Source organism: Polistes dominula, unplaced genomic scaffold (assembly GCF_049000335.1).
Source record: "Polistes dominula isolate Pdom_NZ unplaced genomic scaffold, Pdom_raw_medaka contig_373, whole genome shotgun sequence".
Taxonomy (NCBI): domain Eukaryota; kingdom Metazoa; phylum Arthropoda; class Insecta; order Hymenoptera; family Vespidae; genus Polistes; species Polistes dominula.
The window spans coordinates 1804590-1820418 of record NW_028300899.1 but is presented as its reverse complement, the minus strand read 5'-3'; the positions used below and the strand labels follow the sequence as shown (position 1 = coordinate 1820418).

Below are 15829 nucleotides of genomic sequence, written 5' to 3'. Positions count from 1 at the left end.
CTTGGCGAAATACGAGGGAGTGCATCCTCTCATTCATTTTCATTTTCTTTCTTTCATACGATAGAAGAAGGCTCGTTCGTTCATTTGCATAGTTTTGCATAGCTACGATTGTTTTTACATAAAAGGAAAAAAGAGAGAGAGAGAGTGTGAGAGAGAGTGAAACACAATAACGAATATGAGAATTCACGAGAAAAAAAAAGTCATTTTTATCGGGGAAACAAAATTTGAACGATATCCTTTGAAAGATAAGAAAACTAACATCCATCGTATAACCTCAGTCGTAATTTTATTTTTTCAAATTGTACGAATCGAAGTAAAAAAAAAAAAAAAAAGAGAAGTAATATACGTTGAAAAATATTTTTCCATCACTTATACAAAGAAAAAGTTTGCAAATCGAAGAAATTATGGAAAATAAAAAAAAAATAAAAAATAGAATTGGCCGGGGAAAGAGGGGGAGGGGGGGGAAGAGGAGAAATAAAGACCGGTTTCTCTTCTCTCTGTCGTTGACCACTCGTTTTGTAAAAAGAAAAAAAAAAAAAAAAAAAAGCTCTTAATTTGTATACGGTGCAAAGATTTGCACGGTCTTGCGATCTCGCGCGATTTCTCCTCTAATTAAAACAATTTATTGACCGCGGAGTTGAGCACGACACGAAACGTAGAATGGCGGCAAATTAACGCGTCGTAAAATTCCTCACATTAATAATGACATTATTACGTCTACCTGGCATCGGCATCGAATGGAAAAAGAATCTACCAGCCCCTGCCTGGTCGAACTCGACGACGAGGACGACGAGCATGTTCGAGAAATCGATGTTCACTTTTCTCTCTCTTTCTTTCTTGTTCTCGTTCAATCTCTTTCGTATTGCTCTTACAGTTTCTTAAACGATCGACGACGAACGACCGGTCGTTACACGTATACAAGTCGGAATTACCTTCCTCTTGATACTTTTTACGAACTCCGACGAGAATATTCACGAAAAGATTTTGTCCGATGTTCCGATATGTGGTTTAACGAAAATCGTTACGACATTATTCTCGTAACTCGGTTCTCGGGAATTAAACAAATTTCTACTTTCTTCATTTAACACGAAAAGGAGTATTTAAATTAACAAACCTTTATACCTTTTAAGATCGAAATATTCACGAATAAGTGTCGGTTAAAATACGTTTACGTATAGAAAGACCACAAGAATCCAATGTGGTCTATACAAATACTGTAGTATAGTATTTTTCTATACTATAATAGTTTAGGGACAATTTTAGTAAACGATAATTATATAACAATAATAATACAAAAATAATTAATCTTATGGGAATAAACTTTGAAAATTAACGTAATCTAAACCAATGATATAATTCGAAAGATTATTTATATTAAAAAACTCATCGTTTTATTATATCACGCATCAATTATTATATTGTACAAAATAAGAGTTATAATTGAATTGGTTAATGATAATAAAAAAAAAAAGAGGAAGAAGAATCGTTCAATATAATTCGAAGAACAATTCGTGGTTTTTCTGATTGACACAACAGACGACCGTTGTTCCTTTGGATTCTCGCATACCAATATACAAGTTGTACGAACAAACATGATTTTATTAATTCTCTTGCATCGGAGTACCGTTAAGCCGCGAAAGACTTCACCTGCGTCTTTACGATTCAACGAAGTATGCTTTGTTAAGGAGATGCGTTTTGTCGTTTGCTAACGTTGAATGGTTCTTAATAACCGAGGGTCACACGTTCCATTGAGAACCTTGATATTTCGTAATTATTTGCTCGGGAATACGTCATCTCGTCAATCACAAATAAAACGAAGATAATAGAACGATTTCGTATATGATCAAATATTACATTAGAAAACAAAAACTAACAAATGTCAATAATATATCGAGAAAAGATGAAAAACTCGTATTTCCTGATTATTACAGAAGCCCAACAACCAGTTCCAATGCACCTGTACTATAAAAGAAAAAGAAAAAAAGAGAAAAGAGTTACCAAATACAATTATAATTCGATGTTGCTTTAACACAAAGAAGAAGAACACTATCGAAAGACAAGAGAACGAGTCCTTTCGATGGTTAAAAAGGACGATTATCAGTTTACAATTAAGACGTCAGTCGAGCGAAGAACTGAACAGATGAAGCATCCACAGCACGTTGCCAGCCAGGTCTTGTCTCTGTCATATAGCTCTATCATCCCTTTCTCCTCTTTCGTCCCTTGATGCCTTGATGCAACCTTAGAGAGAAAGAAAAAGATCAAGAGAAAGAGAAAGGAAGGAAAAGAGGATGATCGAATCGCGCGAATGGCAAAACTGGACGGTGACAAGAGACGTAGATGGATAGACCGAGAAAGATATAAAAAGGAAGAGAGAAGAGACAAGAGAAGAGAAGAAGATAGCGAAGAATCACCAGGATGATATGAGAACGAGAGAAAGAGAGAAATAATAAAAAAAAAAAAAAGATAAACACGATGATGTGGTGACGTCGCGACGTGATCGTGAAACCGGTCGTCGAACGCGTGTAACTAATGCATACATCGAAACACAACGTCGTCTTCTAACATACACACAAACGTGCGTGAACAGTTAAGTAGTGAGTTAAAACGCGTTGACAGGAGGTGAGCAATGGCTCGTCAAACTAGCCTCAACTGACAGTCGATGACAGACGCACGCACACAACTTGGACCACACACAATAATCTCTCTACTAACTGGCAAGAATATACGAGTGTTGTGTTGTCGCGTACATGTAATCTTATATATATATATATACAAACATACATGCAGTTTACGTTCCTGTACAAATGATACCACGAATGTTCTTCATTCTATTCATTTTCGTTTTTTCGTAGCTACCCACCAATTCATATGATAATCACTTAAACCCCCGTAACGTTATTCTCTTGCCTTTATTAACTGTACCACCACGTCTGACCCATTTCGCCTGTCAGTCAGTCCTCCTCTTCCAGGAATTTCTTAGTCATTCCGAAGATCATCATCTCTACCTACAACTGTAACGCTAAACGTCTACGATTCTCTTCTACGGAAGAAAGAATTATTTATATTTAATAATTTAATTGGTAAAAGGAAAAAGATATCTTTCATTTTCTAAAATAAAGATCGTCTTTTTGATTATACAATATTTTAACAGCGCCACTGTATTCTGTGTTTGACGACTATATCCGTCATCGCTTGATTATCGCGACACACACCTCGGAGTGCACTCTGCGCACAGATCGCCACACTTAACTGGTTAAAAAATAATGAAAACTGAATTATAAACGTTATGAATAAAAATATATTATCGATATATTAAAAATGAATTTTTATTTGTGTATATATTTTAAAGAAAAAAAAAAAAAAAGAAAAACGACGAAAAATTGTATACTTTTAGCACAAAAGTGTACAAATAATATTCTCTCTAATAATTTATAAAGCCATAGAAAAGAAGAAACATTGTGATATAAGTAACTTACCATAGATCTTTTTTAGCGAAACTAAATAAATAAATAAATAAATAAATAAAAGACACTCATGTCAGAATGGTTGTTTTGTCATGAGTAAAATCTCTTACCGAGCGTACCACATAACGAGACTCGATACCGTCTTATCGATTCAATAGACGCCGCTTTAATTAAGCGTCGTAAACATCATCTCTCGAAGCTTCGTTTTTACGATATAGTACACTAACACATACCAAAATACATATATATATATACACACACACACGCACATACATATTTAGAATTCCCGCGCTTCTCAAGTTCAAAGTACCACGCGAAGTGCCAAATGCCAATATAATCTTCTTTCTTTGTTTCTTTCTCTTTCTCTCTTACTTTGAAACTCTCGAAAAATGTTCACCCTGTTTGAGAGTCTCTCATAGAACGTGCTAATCACCGAGCTCATTTTTAAGGGGAGTTAGAGTTTGGCGAAACGAATGGAAACGGAATAAGAATACTTCTATCTTTCCAATGAGAATCACGAACGAATAAAGAAAGAAAGGAAGAAAGAGAAGAGGATGAAGAGAAATAAAGAAAAGACGGTGAAGAGGGCCACTGTCATAAATTTAAACAACGATTAACATTCGAAGACTGCTTGTTCCCACAGAAAAAAGCATCCGCGCGTTGCCCTAAGCGGATAGAAAGAGAAAGAGCAAAAGTAAGAAGTAAAAGAAAGAGAAAGAAGAAGCCTCTCTACTCGAAAAGGTTACATCGAAAGGCATCTCTCTTCGTGAAAACGATGCGAGAGTGAGACCAAAAAGAGTAATATAAGTGTACGGGGGGAAAAAAGTAAAAGAAGGGTGAAAAGAGAGGAAGACGATGGGTGGAAGAAAGGAAGGGTGGGAGGGAGGGAGGGCAAGAGTAGGATGCATCGCAGCGAGGTCATAGGTTAAACTGTTCTCTCAACGCCATCCCTGATTTATTAATCATCGCTAAGGCCGTAGGCTACCTACGTTATTACCCCTCCTCCTCCTCCACCTCCTTTTTACCCTTCTTTAAATATTCCTTCTCTTTCTCTATCATTTTTACCTTTTCTATTTTGAAATTGATCAGGAAATGAGAAGACTATGTTTTTTTTTATAATAAAATTAAACAAATCTTCAAACGATGTCTACTTTTCACGCAATACTTTTATTCCATTGCAAATATTTCATTTGCAATGTTACATTTTTCTAAAAACACATAGAGATATATAAGGAAATTTATAATATATCTTTTCAATTGATTCGTTTCACTGATATTAATTAATCGTCGATATAAATAAAATAAAACAATATGAGATACATAAGATCTTGTTTGTTTTTGATTGAAAGAAAAATAAAAGAAAAATTCAATGATATATAAATAAGTTCGCGAAAGATAAGGTTTGTAACAAAAGGTAAGTAAGTTCAATCGAAGATATGGGAAAATCTCATTAAGAGAACATATAAGAGTTGAAGAAGAAAGAATTGGTTTGGTTCTTTTTAGATGGAATTCTCTATCTTTTGAAACTGGGTACTTTTCTTGCTTTAGAAAAATGTAACATCGAGAAAAGGTATCCTACTTCCCGTTCCATTAGTATCAACCAAGAGACTTGCCTTGAATTCTAGATTCGAAAAAGAAATGTTAACAGAAAGATAAAGAGAAAGAGAAAGAAATAGACATAGAAATAGAAATAGAAATAGAAATAAAGAGAAAAAGACATCGGTGTCGGCCGCAGAACACTAGAAACGCCTACGTTGCGACCACGAGTCGACCTAGATTGTCACTGTCTTTATCCTTTACTGTCCTTCCTTCTTCTTTTTTTTTTCTTCTCTTCTCTTCTATTCTCTTTCTCTTTCTCTTCTCTTCTCTTCTTTTTTTTCTTTTTCTGTTCTTTCCGATCTCACCGTTTTCCATGTCACTTGACGGCAGCGGTTTACAACGGGAGATACGTGCGTTCCGCTTCATTCTCACACAACGATTAAAAAAAAAATGAAACAAGAGGAAAAGAGAAATATGATAAGGAAGAAGAAGAAGAAGAAGAAGAAGAAGAAATAAATGATACAAGTAACCCTAAGGTAAATGATGTATCTATAAATAATCGCAATTGGTTTATTTTTACATTTACAAAAGAAAACCCCGTCCTCCTCCTCCTCCTCCTCCTCTTCCCTTTTTGCGATTATCTAACATCACATAAACACATAATTTTCTTCCTACTCTATACAATTTGTAATTGTTTTATCATTTTTAATCGTTCGAACTTTTATAAATGAAATTAAGATAATGTTTCTCCATAGCGTTGTTTCGGGATATGAAATTTTTTATTCAAAGAATTGTTTTTTTTTTTTTTTTTTTTTTTTTTATAATATATGGAAAAACAATTAATTGTTATTTACATTGTAGATTTTTCTCACGAGTTTTCTCTATCGTAGTAAAATCATACTCACACACACAATTTCTCTCTCTCTCTCTCTCTCTTTTTCTCTTTCCTTTTCATTTTATACACACATATGTGTTTCTCCGGAACATGTATCCCTTACGGCCATGCATCATGGCCTTTGTGTAACATTATACCGTTCACGTTTGTTCCAGCCTACCCGCACGATACCATCGCACTGCTATCGATAACCAAGCTTATCGATCAAAGAGCTCTCGAGGATAATAAGGCTGTATCTCGAAGGTCCCGTATATATGAAAAAAAAAAAAGGTGTACACTACCGGTGCTCATGTATTACCTAAAAAACCTCAAATTCTTCTCACGAATTTAGTATTCCAAATGTCGTCGTTACTTTTATTCGTCGAATTAAATATTAATTGATCTCTACATATTGATTGATGAATTTAAATGAATTCAAATGAAATCAATGTATTTTGTTAAATTTCTACAATATTTATTTCATTTCGTTTGATTATTTAACAACATTCGATTAATTATTATCAAATAGTTGAATGAAAAGTAAAAAAAAAATGCTAACTTTTGACATAACGATCAATTTTACGAGCACAGTTTTTAAAATAAGGATTGCTTGACGTTTTCTATAAGATATCGAAAATTTGTTTTCTAAGTAAACCGATAGATGTGATTTTTCGTAATAATATTTGAAGTTATAGAGATAGATTTAGTTTTCAAATAAGAGAAACAAGAAAGTACAAAAAGAAAGGTCTAAAATAGCACATATAAAGTTTATATGACAAATAATAATAGTAAGTAATTGAAATAATACATTTAACCCTTTGACTGCTAAAAGCGTATATATACGCTCTCACAAATCCATCAATATATTCGAAAGGCGTAAATATACGTCGTCCTTTGTATTTTTTTATTATCACATCTTCATTGCTGTTTTACCGATTAATTTTACATGGAATTTCTTGTGATATGTAACATAGCAACTAAATTACTTAAAAAAAAAATTGTTTTAAAATTCATATTTCTATTTTATTTGCCATTATTATCTATTTTGGTTATAGTTGTCAATAGAAAAACAGTCGCAACGACTGACATGCGAAAATCACGTCGTTCATATTAATGGATTGTTCAATAATGAAATAACAAACATTATCTAACGATTCAGTTTTGATAATAACGCTTTCAAATTACATCGAATTTATTGAATTTATAATAATGTAGTGCGTAATAACTGATAAACAATTAATTTTTTTATTAATTTTGATTTAGACCACTTTCATTATTATGGACACAATTAATTATAATAACGTTTCAAAGTACATCGATACATGTATCGATAAAACGTAAATATAAATGGTCATCAACGTTTTATAATGACTATCTACAATTTATTATCACGACCTTGTAATTAATGTCATTTAATAATTTCACTTGTGTCCGTCCACTGCTTCTTCGAGTTCGCGCTTATGTTTATTCTTTTACGACACCCGTACGAACTTTTTTTGTACGCCCACGTGATCTCGGTCGACGAATAAACACGTTTAAAAATCTCGTTCGTGATAATTAATAATAACATTTATAAGTACGTGACTATCGTTTATGTTTGACGTAACGGTATATATCCCATTGAGAATCAAATTTTAACTTACGTGTTGTAAAAAATGATTAACTAAGAATCAAAAAAAAAAAAAAAAGAAAAAAGAAGGAAAGAAAGAAAGAAAAAAATGTGAAAAGACTTACCGGTAGAATAAAAATGATAGAAGAGAGAAATCGTTGAAAACACTATTCTCCCAATCGTTATGGTGTGTTGTTCTTCTTCGTACGAATCAAATTTAAACACTGATGGCAAGGATACAACGTTTGATGTTTAAAAACAAAATTTGTTTATATATATATATATATATTTGTTATACACATTTCAACGAGAAGACGTTATTACCACGAATCGGTAAACGTTTTATCTTTTTTTTTTTTGTTCAATTTATTTTAAATAGTTTAGCAAGAACAACTCACTCACTCGTTCATTCACTTACTCACTCACAAGCATTCAATTACTTACTCACTCACTTGCTCGCTTTCACTTATCGTTTAATAAATCACAGCTAATCAATAATTACGTATGGCGTGTCTTAATTATCAAGGGCGCATTGTCTTCTACGAAGTCACGGGGCGTATAAATGTTAAATAAAATGTGTAAGGAGAAAACACGACGACGTTTCTCACAACGACAGCAACGTGCAACAACACCAACGACTCTATCCGTCGATGTTAAATAAGTGGCCTTAGGCTACTGCCAGTCGTGTTTGGTACCGCCTTCGATAAGTTTCGATAATATTACGAGAACTCGATTCTTCCTTACACTTCCTTCTTCTTCTTCTTCTTTTACTCCTCTCTTTTTCCTCCTCTTTGTTTCTTCTTTCTTATTCCTGAGAAAGATTCGACCTAACGAAAAAACTCTTACCATATAACTTTGAATATTTTTTATAATTTTTACATGAATATTTCTGTACAAATGAAACAAATATTAATTTGTTCATAACAAATTTAAAACACAAATTTAAATTATGTAAATAAATTAAACGATTTTTTTTTTACAAAATTTCGATTAATATTTTCCATATCAACGTTTTCTTTTCTTTTTTGGTTTTTTTCGAAAATAATATTTTAACAAATTTATTATCTTAACTCGAGAATGATATCTAATCGTTTTGCTAAACTTAAACGCGAATAACGTTTTTAATCATTTTTGTTCTTTTATTACTCTTTTTAATGAATTTTTTTTTTTTATTTTAATTACCACCTTTTCGATATGTTTCGATAATATATTACAAGAATTTAATTGTTCATTATTTTTTTACTTCTTCTTCTTCTTCTTTCTTGTTTCATGTTTCATGCTACTAAGAAAGATTCGACCAAACGTAAAAACAAAATTATACTTCTAATATTTTGATACATTCTATATTTGACATTTCTCTCGAAATCAAATTCATTTTTTTTTTTATATCTAATCGAAAAAACATTTTAATGAATTTATCTCTCGCAACTCGAGAATGATAACTAATCATTTTTTTTCTTTTTTTTTGTGAATATCAGTAACCCGAACAAATAATAATTTTTTTTTTGTCCATTTCATTGACCCCTTCGCTGATATGTTAAAAAGGTCGTGCATAGCATACGTTTGATACACGTGAAATTATATTCACGAGAAAAAAAAAAAGAATTTAAATTAAATAGATTCGAGCAATTGACAATTCACTTCAGAATGAAAATTCATATCACAACAGAATAATACACAAATAATATTGTAAAATAATATAAGAAATTTCACTAATTGTACAAAATAGGAGACAATGAAAAAAAAACAAACAAATACTAAACGATTATTATCCCAAATGTCAATGATTATTTTTTTTATTTTTTTTTTTTTGTTAGGTCATCAAATTGTGCGTCAGAGAGAACAAAAAAAAAAGAAAAGAAGTAGAAAAAGACACGTGTCACAAAATCAGTTTTAATTAACAGTAGTATTTAATCATATCCTAATCACGAGTCATAATTTTCATAAATGACGCATATATCAAAATATAAATTGATACGATATGAAAAAAAAAAAAAAAAAAAGACAAAATCTTCTTGCAAACGTACATTTTATCATATTATCACGTATAAAAATAAAAACAATAATAATTAAAAACAAAAACAAAAATAACAAGAAGAAAGCAAAGCAAAAAAAAAGAAAAAAAGAACAGGAAAAAAACCAAAAATAAAAACAAAAAATATTATTAATACATTATCATTATTATTCATCGATTTAATTCAAAATGAAAAAAAGAAAATAAAAACAAAACCAGGGAAAGTTCAAATCTGTTTTCTCTTAACTTTAGTAGGTCTACGACCTGAGAAGAAGATATTCGTCGTAACGTCGAAATCGAGAATTCGATATAATCGTGGATCCGTAGTTGGAGTTTGGGAACTGTAAACAAGGCTAAAGATCTTTGGACAGACGAATGCGGCGCCAACGTTACGCTGACGCAACACGTAAAAGGGGAGTAAAAGGGGGAGTAAAAGGGGAGTAAACGGGAGACGATGTGTCTCCCGTGCGAAAGCCAACGTCGGTATTATCCCGAATTTACAGGAAGCACAGTCGGCGGCCTCTCTCTCTCCTCTCCTCTCCTCTCTTCTCCCTCTCCTCTTCGCCCGCCTCGAACAAATCTAATTTTATCATGAGATACAAACACACGAATAATACATACATACACACGTAAACAACACACACACACAACACACACAATACACACGCTATAACAATACGTTTACATATACCACTGTAAATTTTGATAACGTTTTTAACCTATCCTAAACGCTTATTAACCGTGTATAATAATTTGTACATTAAAAAAATAATAAACGACAAGAGATAAATAATATCATTACAGTTATTTATTGGCAAAACAAACAAAAAACAAAAACAAAAATAATGAGAGTGTATAAAAAATAATATTATATATATATATATATATTTTTTTTATTTACAAAATTACTCTTTTTTAATTGTTAGTTTTTATACGATAGATTTCACTAATTCGACTGAGGGTGAGGATATGGATTTGATGATGGGGAGGATAGTTAAGATCGTTCAAAGGATCCGTGGAACGTCGTAAAACGTAAAAAAAAGGGAAAGGGGAAAAATGAAAAAAAAAAAAACAAAAACAAAAAAAAATGATCGAGTCTTTACTCTTGCAAAATCGGTGTGGTCAAAAATGGGAAGGGGAAGAAGAGGGGTCGAAAAAAAGAAAAGAAAGGAGGAGGAGGGAGGGGAGAAAACAAAAATAACAAAAAGGGTTAAAAAAAAAAAACCGTCTTCTTTCTCTATCTCTCTTTCGTCTTACGTAGGGTGAAGTAGGGTGGGTGAAAGGGGGTAAAGGACGCGTAAGGCAATAAATATCGTGCGATTAGAATCTCCGATGGCGGCGTTACGGCTGGTGCCATGGGGTTGTTGCTTACGAACAAGAGGGGAGAGAACGGACTATTAATCATTCCATGTTAATCAAGCCGACCGTTAAGTAGGCCGCACGTCGTTGCATTAAAGTGCACTGCCACGTATCGTATTTGCCTGCCAATGAGAAACACATACACGCTTCTAGATCAAATACGTTGTACGATGATGATGATGATGATGATGATGATGATGATGATGAATATAGAAACAAGAACAACAAGAATAACAAAAAGTGAGTATACATATATATATATATATTTTTTCTATATGAGTATATGTGTATATGTGTTTATAGGAAGAGAAAGAGAGAGAGAGAGAGAGAGAAAAGGTAGACTATTCTGGGACCTCGTGTGTGGTTAGCCTTTAGCCTCCTATTATTTGACTCTCAGAAGATTCAACCCGTGTATCCTTACCTACCGCAGACACGTGCACGTTCCCTTCTCATTTTTGAGGAATTAATCGTGACTAATTGCCAGATCGGCCGAACAGTGCAACCTTTTTTCTTACTTTTTTTTTTTTTTTGTACACATATATATATATATATTTTCTTTTTTCTTCTCTTTTTTATGTCTTCTTGTCTCCCTCTTTTTTTAATTCCTTTTTCTCACAAATCCTTTCTTCATCAAAAGAATTACAGCTCGTTCGAGGTACAGTTTTGCAAGATATCTTCTTCGGTATCCCCGTTTAAATGAAATCACAAAGAAAGGACAGATAGAAAGAGAAACAAAGAGAGATAGATAAGAGAGAAATAGTTAAAGAGAAAAAGGGAGAGAGAGAGAGAGAGAGAGAGAGAGAAAATGGTAGAATTATCGAATAAAAATAAGAACGTAATAAAAATTGATCACGATTAAAAGAAAGAAAAAAGGAAAGAGGAAATATTCTTTTGGTGCGTAAGTTAAAATTGTAATATCCATTGATAAGGAGGGACTTCGGAATGTTTTTCAAAACTACGAAGAGAAATATTTTCTACAGAAAAAGAAAGAGAGAGAGAGAGAGAGAGAGAGAGAGAAACAGGAAGGCGGATCGATATCGCAGTTTCGAGAGTTCAAGAATTCCGAGTTATACACATAGCGAATTTCTAACATTTTCCTCGATCCGTCGCACCTCGAAACGGACGTAAAACTTCGACTAAAAGACTGATCGAAAGAAGAAACTACGAAAAGAGAGATAGAGAAGGAAAGATAGAGAGAGAGAGAGAGAGAGAGAGAGAGAGAGAAAGATAGAAAGCAAAAGAGGAAGGAATCGTGAAAGTATAGAAAAGGAAACGCAGAGAAAGCACACTCTTTATGGACTTGTTTGTCCCTCCTCAAGCTTTTTACAAATTATTCGAAAAGTTCGAACGAAACCAGCGTCGAGACGCATCAACGAGGCCGTTTCGAGACCACAGCACCGATAGTTAGATCCTAAGATTATCGTTTTTACAGTGATTTTCTACCTGAAATGTATTTCACCATAATTACGTTACTTTAACATTGTTGTTTAACGATTCACGAGATAAATCAGTGTATCTCCAACTTATTCGTTACTTTTCTTTTAATGTTATTTAAACGTTTAAACGTAAAATTATGTTATAAAGTCAAAATAATAGACTATTATTATCTCTTTCCGTATCTTTCTCATTTATCTTTCTATCTACCTCTCTCTCTCTCTCTCTCGCATTTTTTCTTTCTTTATTTATTTATTTATTTACTTACTTTTTCTCAAAGAATTAAGAAATTACGTAGATCAATTTAATATCTATTCAAGTTACGTAAATATCGAATAATGTTAGAACAAATAACTGTAATCTCAATTTAACCATTCACCGGTAACATTTTGGTTTTCTTAAACCAATACTCTATTCGAATAACTAAGTTTATTCTATATATATATATTTAATGTTAATAATAAACAAAAATATAAATATTAAACAATATTATATAGAAACTCTAAAGATTATTACTACCGAATTTTGTCAGAGATTTTTGAAATAATAATAATAACTTTTGAAAAGAAAATTTATCTTACCTACGTGGAGTTAAAAAAAAAAAAAGTAAGAAATATAAGAGAAATGTAAACAAAAACTTGTCTCTACAGGATTTTGACATTTTCTAATAGAAAATTGCATCGAAATTGTTTCCGCGAGAATGATTTTTCCACCTCTCCAAAGTTTTCCAGTTTGAACTCGCGTTGTCGTCATCATCGTCCTTTGTCTTCTTCGTCGTCATCGTCGTCGTCATCGTCGTCGTCCTTGTCATCATAGTTGGTAGTTGCAGTTTGTTGAGAGATCTTCTTTAAATGCTTATCGAATCTTTCTATTTCTCTCTTTCTCTCTTTCTCTCTCACACACACACACACACACACACATACATTCACACACACATTTTCTCTCTATATCTTTCTTTCTTTCTTTCATTCTTTCTATCTATAGCTTATAAACATAAAATAAAACGTGAATTCTGCATTAAGTGCATTGAATGGATTTAAGAATTTATGTATCATCGTGATGTAGGCAAGAATTCGTATAATGTGTTAACTTTTTGAAAACATTTACATTACAGGCCGTTTGAAAAAATAAAATCCATTAAAATCGTCAATTGTATTCGAAGTTTGACCAATAAACGGCTTAGAAACTACTGCTTATTCTTTTTCTTTTTCTTCTTCTTCTTTTTTTAACTATGTAACCAACTTACTAAAAGAGAAAAGAAAGTCGAAATAAGACTTTCTTAGACGATTTTTCTTACAGGTGTAAGCTATCAGTGAAGCTTCAAAAGTATACCAGAAGAAGAAGAAGAAGAAGAAACGTCAGCAGGCGCCAGAAATTTATCCAGGAATGAATATCACGTACAAGAAGCTCGTACATTCATTTTATGATATAGAATGCGTACGTACAATGTCCCACCTACACGCGTGATCCCTGACCAAGGTCGAATATTGAATCATTTTAATCTTTTGAAGTAAGATACGAGACGTATCAAATGCTTCTACATCATCCGAACGTAACTACATTTATATGTGTTTTTAAACGACGATTGTGTACATCATTACGATATAACATAATCCAATTTTTATTCGTCCTTTTAATTGTCGACAGAAAATAATAACTTACCAATAAAGTGCGTTTATTTTAGACAATGTCGGACATAGCCTTAAACGTAAAGTAGTAGTAGTAGTAGTAGTATAGTAGTAGTAGTAGTAGTAGTAGTAGTAGTATAGTAGTAGTAGTAGAGTAGTAGTAGTAGCAATAGTAGTAGTAGTAGTAGTAGCAATAGTGAAATCTAAACAGATTTTTACCGAAATAATGAGAGCCGTGTTGTTCGGATTGAAAGACGAAGATATAACATATTTCAAATTTATGTTTTTTTTTTTTAGTCGATGTATATATATATAATATATATCTTATATATATAATATATATATAAATGTCTAAATAATCAATGAGGCTACGAAGAAATCAACAAAGCTCCTTCGTTGATCTTTACATAATAGGAATAAACATCGAGAGAAATAGAAGTTTGTTTTTTTTTTTTTTTATACGTCTCATTGTCCAGACGTTTTATCTTACGTTCTCTCGGATTTGCCCGTGACCGTTCCGCAAAATATGAACGGCGAGATCTTGGAAAAAAATCACATTTTCTTCTTGTTTTATCTTGAAAATCTTGCCATAAGGGGTTTTTTAAAAACAACACTTTTGGGCGTACGATGTAGATGACGTCGTTACACATAACATATCTTTTATGCAAGTCTTAAAAAATAATAATCGCCCATCCTATATAGCACGTCATCACTTAGTCTGATGATATCGTCCTTTGGTTGTTGATCTACGCAAATGCGAATTTGTCGATGAGACAGCTAATAAATTTTCTTCAAATGTGTCCGCCGTAAAATCTTGTTCTTTAATCATTTTCGTAGCTACATTTCTTCTGGTTGTACTGACTTCGCGTCTGGTCAGTCTCATTGAACTCCTGGGTAATACAGCCATGCCATTTCTAATCTGTGGCTGTTGCTGCTGTTTCTTTTTATTGCCTTGAAGTCGCTTAACACTAACTTGCCTAACTTGCGGCGGAGGAGGTGGCGGAGGGGGAGGCATTTTAGGAGGTGGTAATCGTGACTGAGGACCAGGTGGTAATCTAGGTGGACCAGACATTCTCGATGGGCCTGGTAATCTATTTGGGAAAGCTGGCGGATGAAATCCTGAATTAACAACTGATCTCCTGAAATCTGGACCAGGTGGCAACGGTGGCATGGGTGCTCTCATAGCTGGTGGTGGTGGAGGAGGAAGTGGTAGTCCAAATCTCATTGGTCTTGGTGGACCATACATTGGTGGACCTGGTGGTGGTGGTGGCATACCAGGTGGATGCGGAGGCATCGAGCCAAATCCATGTGGTGGAGCACCAAAACCAAAAGGTTGTGGTAGATACGCACCGTTGGTAAATCCACGACGGTGTGGTTTATATCCTGGCGACGGGCCCATAGGATATGGCGCTGGTCTTCCCTTTGGATTTCTTATTCTTAACTTATATTGATCAAGAACGTTTCTGATTGGTATAGAATCTTTTCGTGTATTAATTGATCGATTCAGGGTTTTTTTTTTTCACCACGTGATATCTTCTTAAGTGCAGTGATATATTCGTCACGATAGATCGGATAGCCACGTGCCTCTTGGAAAGCTGTAACGTTAAATTTTTATTTGTTTTTTTTGTTTATTCTTTTTTCTAATTGATACATAATTAATTCATTCTATACGCCTATTCGACATACGATTGTAATATCTTTACAAACCAAATTAAATACGATAATATGATATTTAAATAGCATCGATCGAAGCAACTAAATATATTTCTCACGCGATTTCTCTCTACCTAATGTTCATTTAAAAAAAAATCAATTACCCGTTTAAGATAGAAGAATACACATGGTTTAATCAGAACTGAGGTTATTTTCCGTGAAACATGAAAATTGACTTGAGAGATCCACGTGACA

The 15829-nt window shown here is 33.0% G+C and overlaps 1 protein-coding gene and 1 long non-coding RNA gene across 2 annotated transcripts in view; one reads left to right on the top strand and one right to left on the bottom strand.

The window, feature by feature from the left end:
• Window positions 1–494: 494 nt before the first annotated feature.
• LOC149033459 (uncharacterized) lies at window positions 495–14300 on the top strand. Its single transcript, XR_016178542.1, has 2 exons — window positions 495–14024; window positions 14063–14300. It is a non-coding gene; the product is annotated as an uncharacterized LOC149033459 (long non-coding RNA).
• The window catches only part of LOC107064841 (uncharacterized), a 54577-nt gene continuing 52103 nt past the window's right edge, over window positions 13356–15829 (bottom strand). Inside the window, 2 exon segments of the mRNA XM_015317925.2 lie at window positions 13356–15433; window positions 15436–15516. Of these exon segments, the coding sequence (XP_015173411.2) occupies window positions 14631–15433; window positions 15436–15516 (884 nt within the window). The 3' untranslated portion in view covers window positions 13356–14630.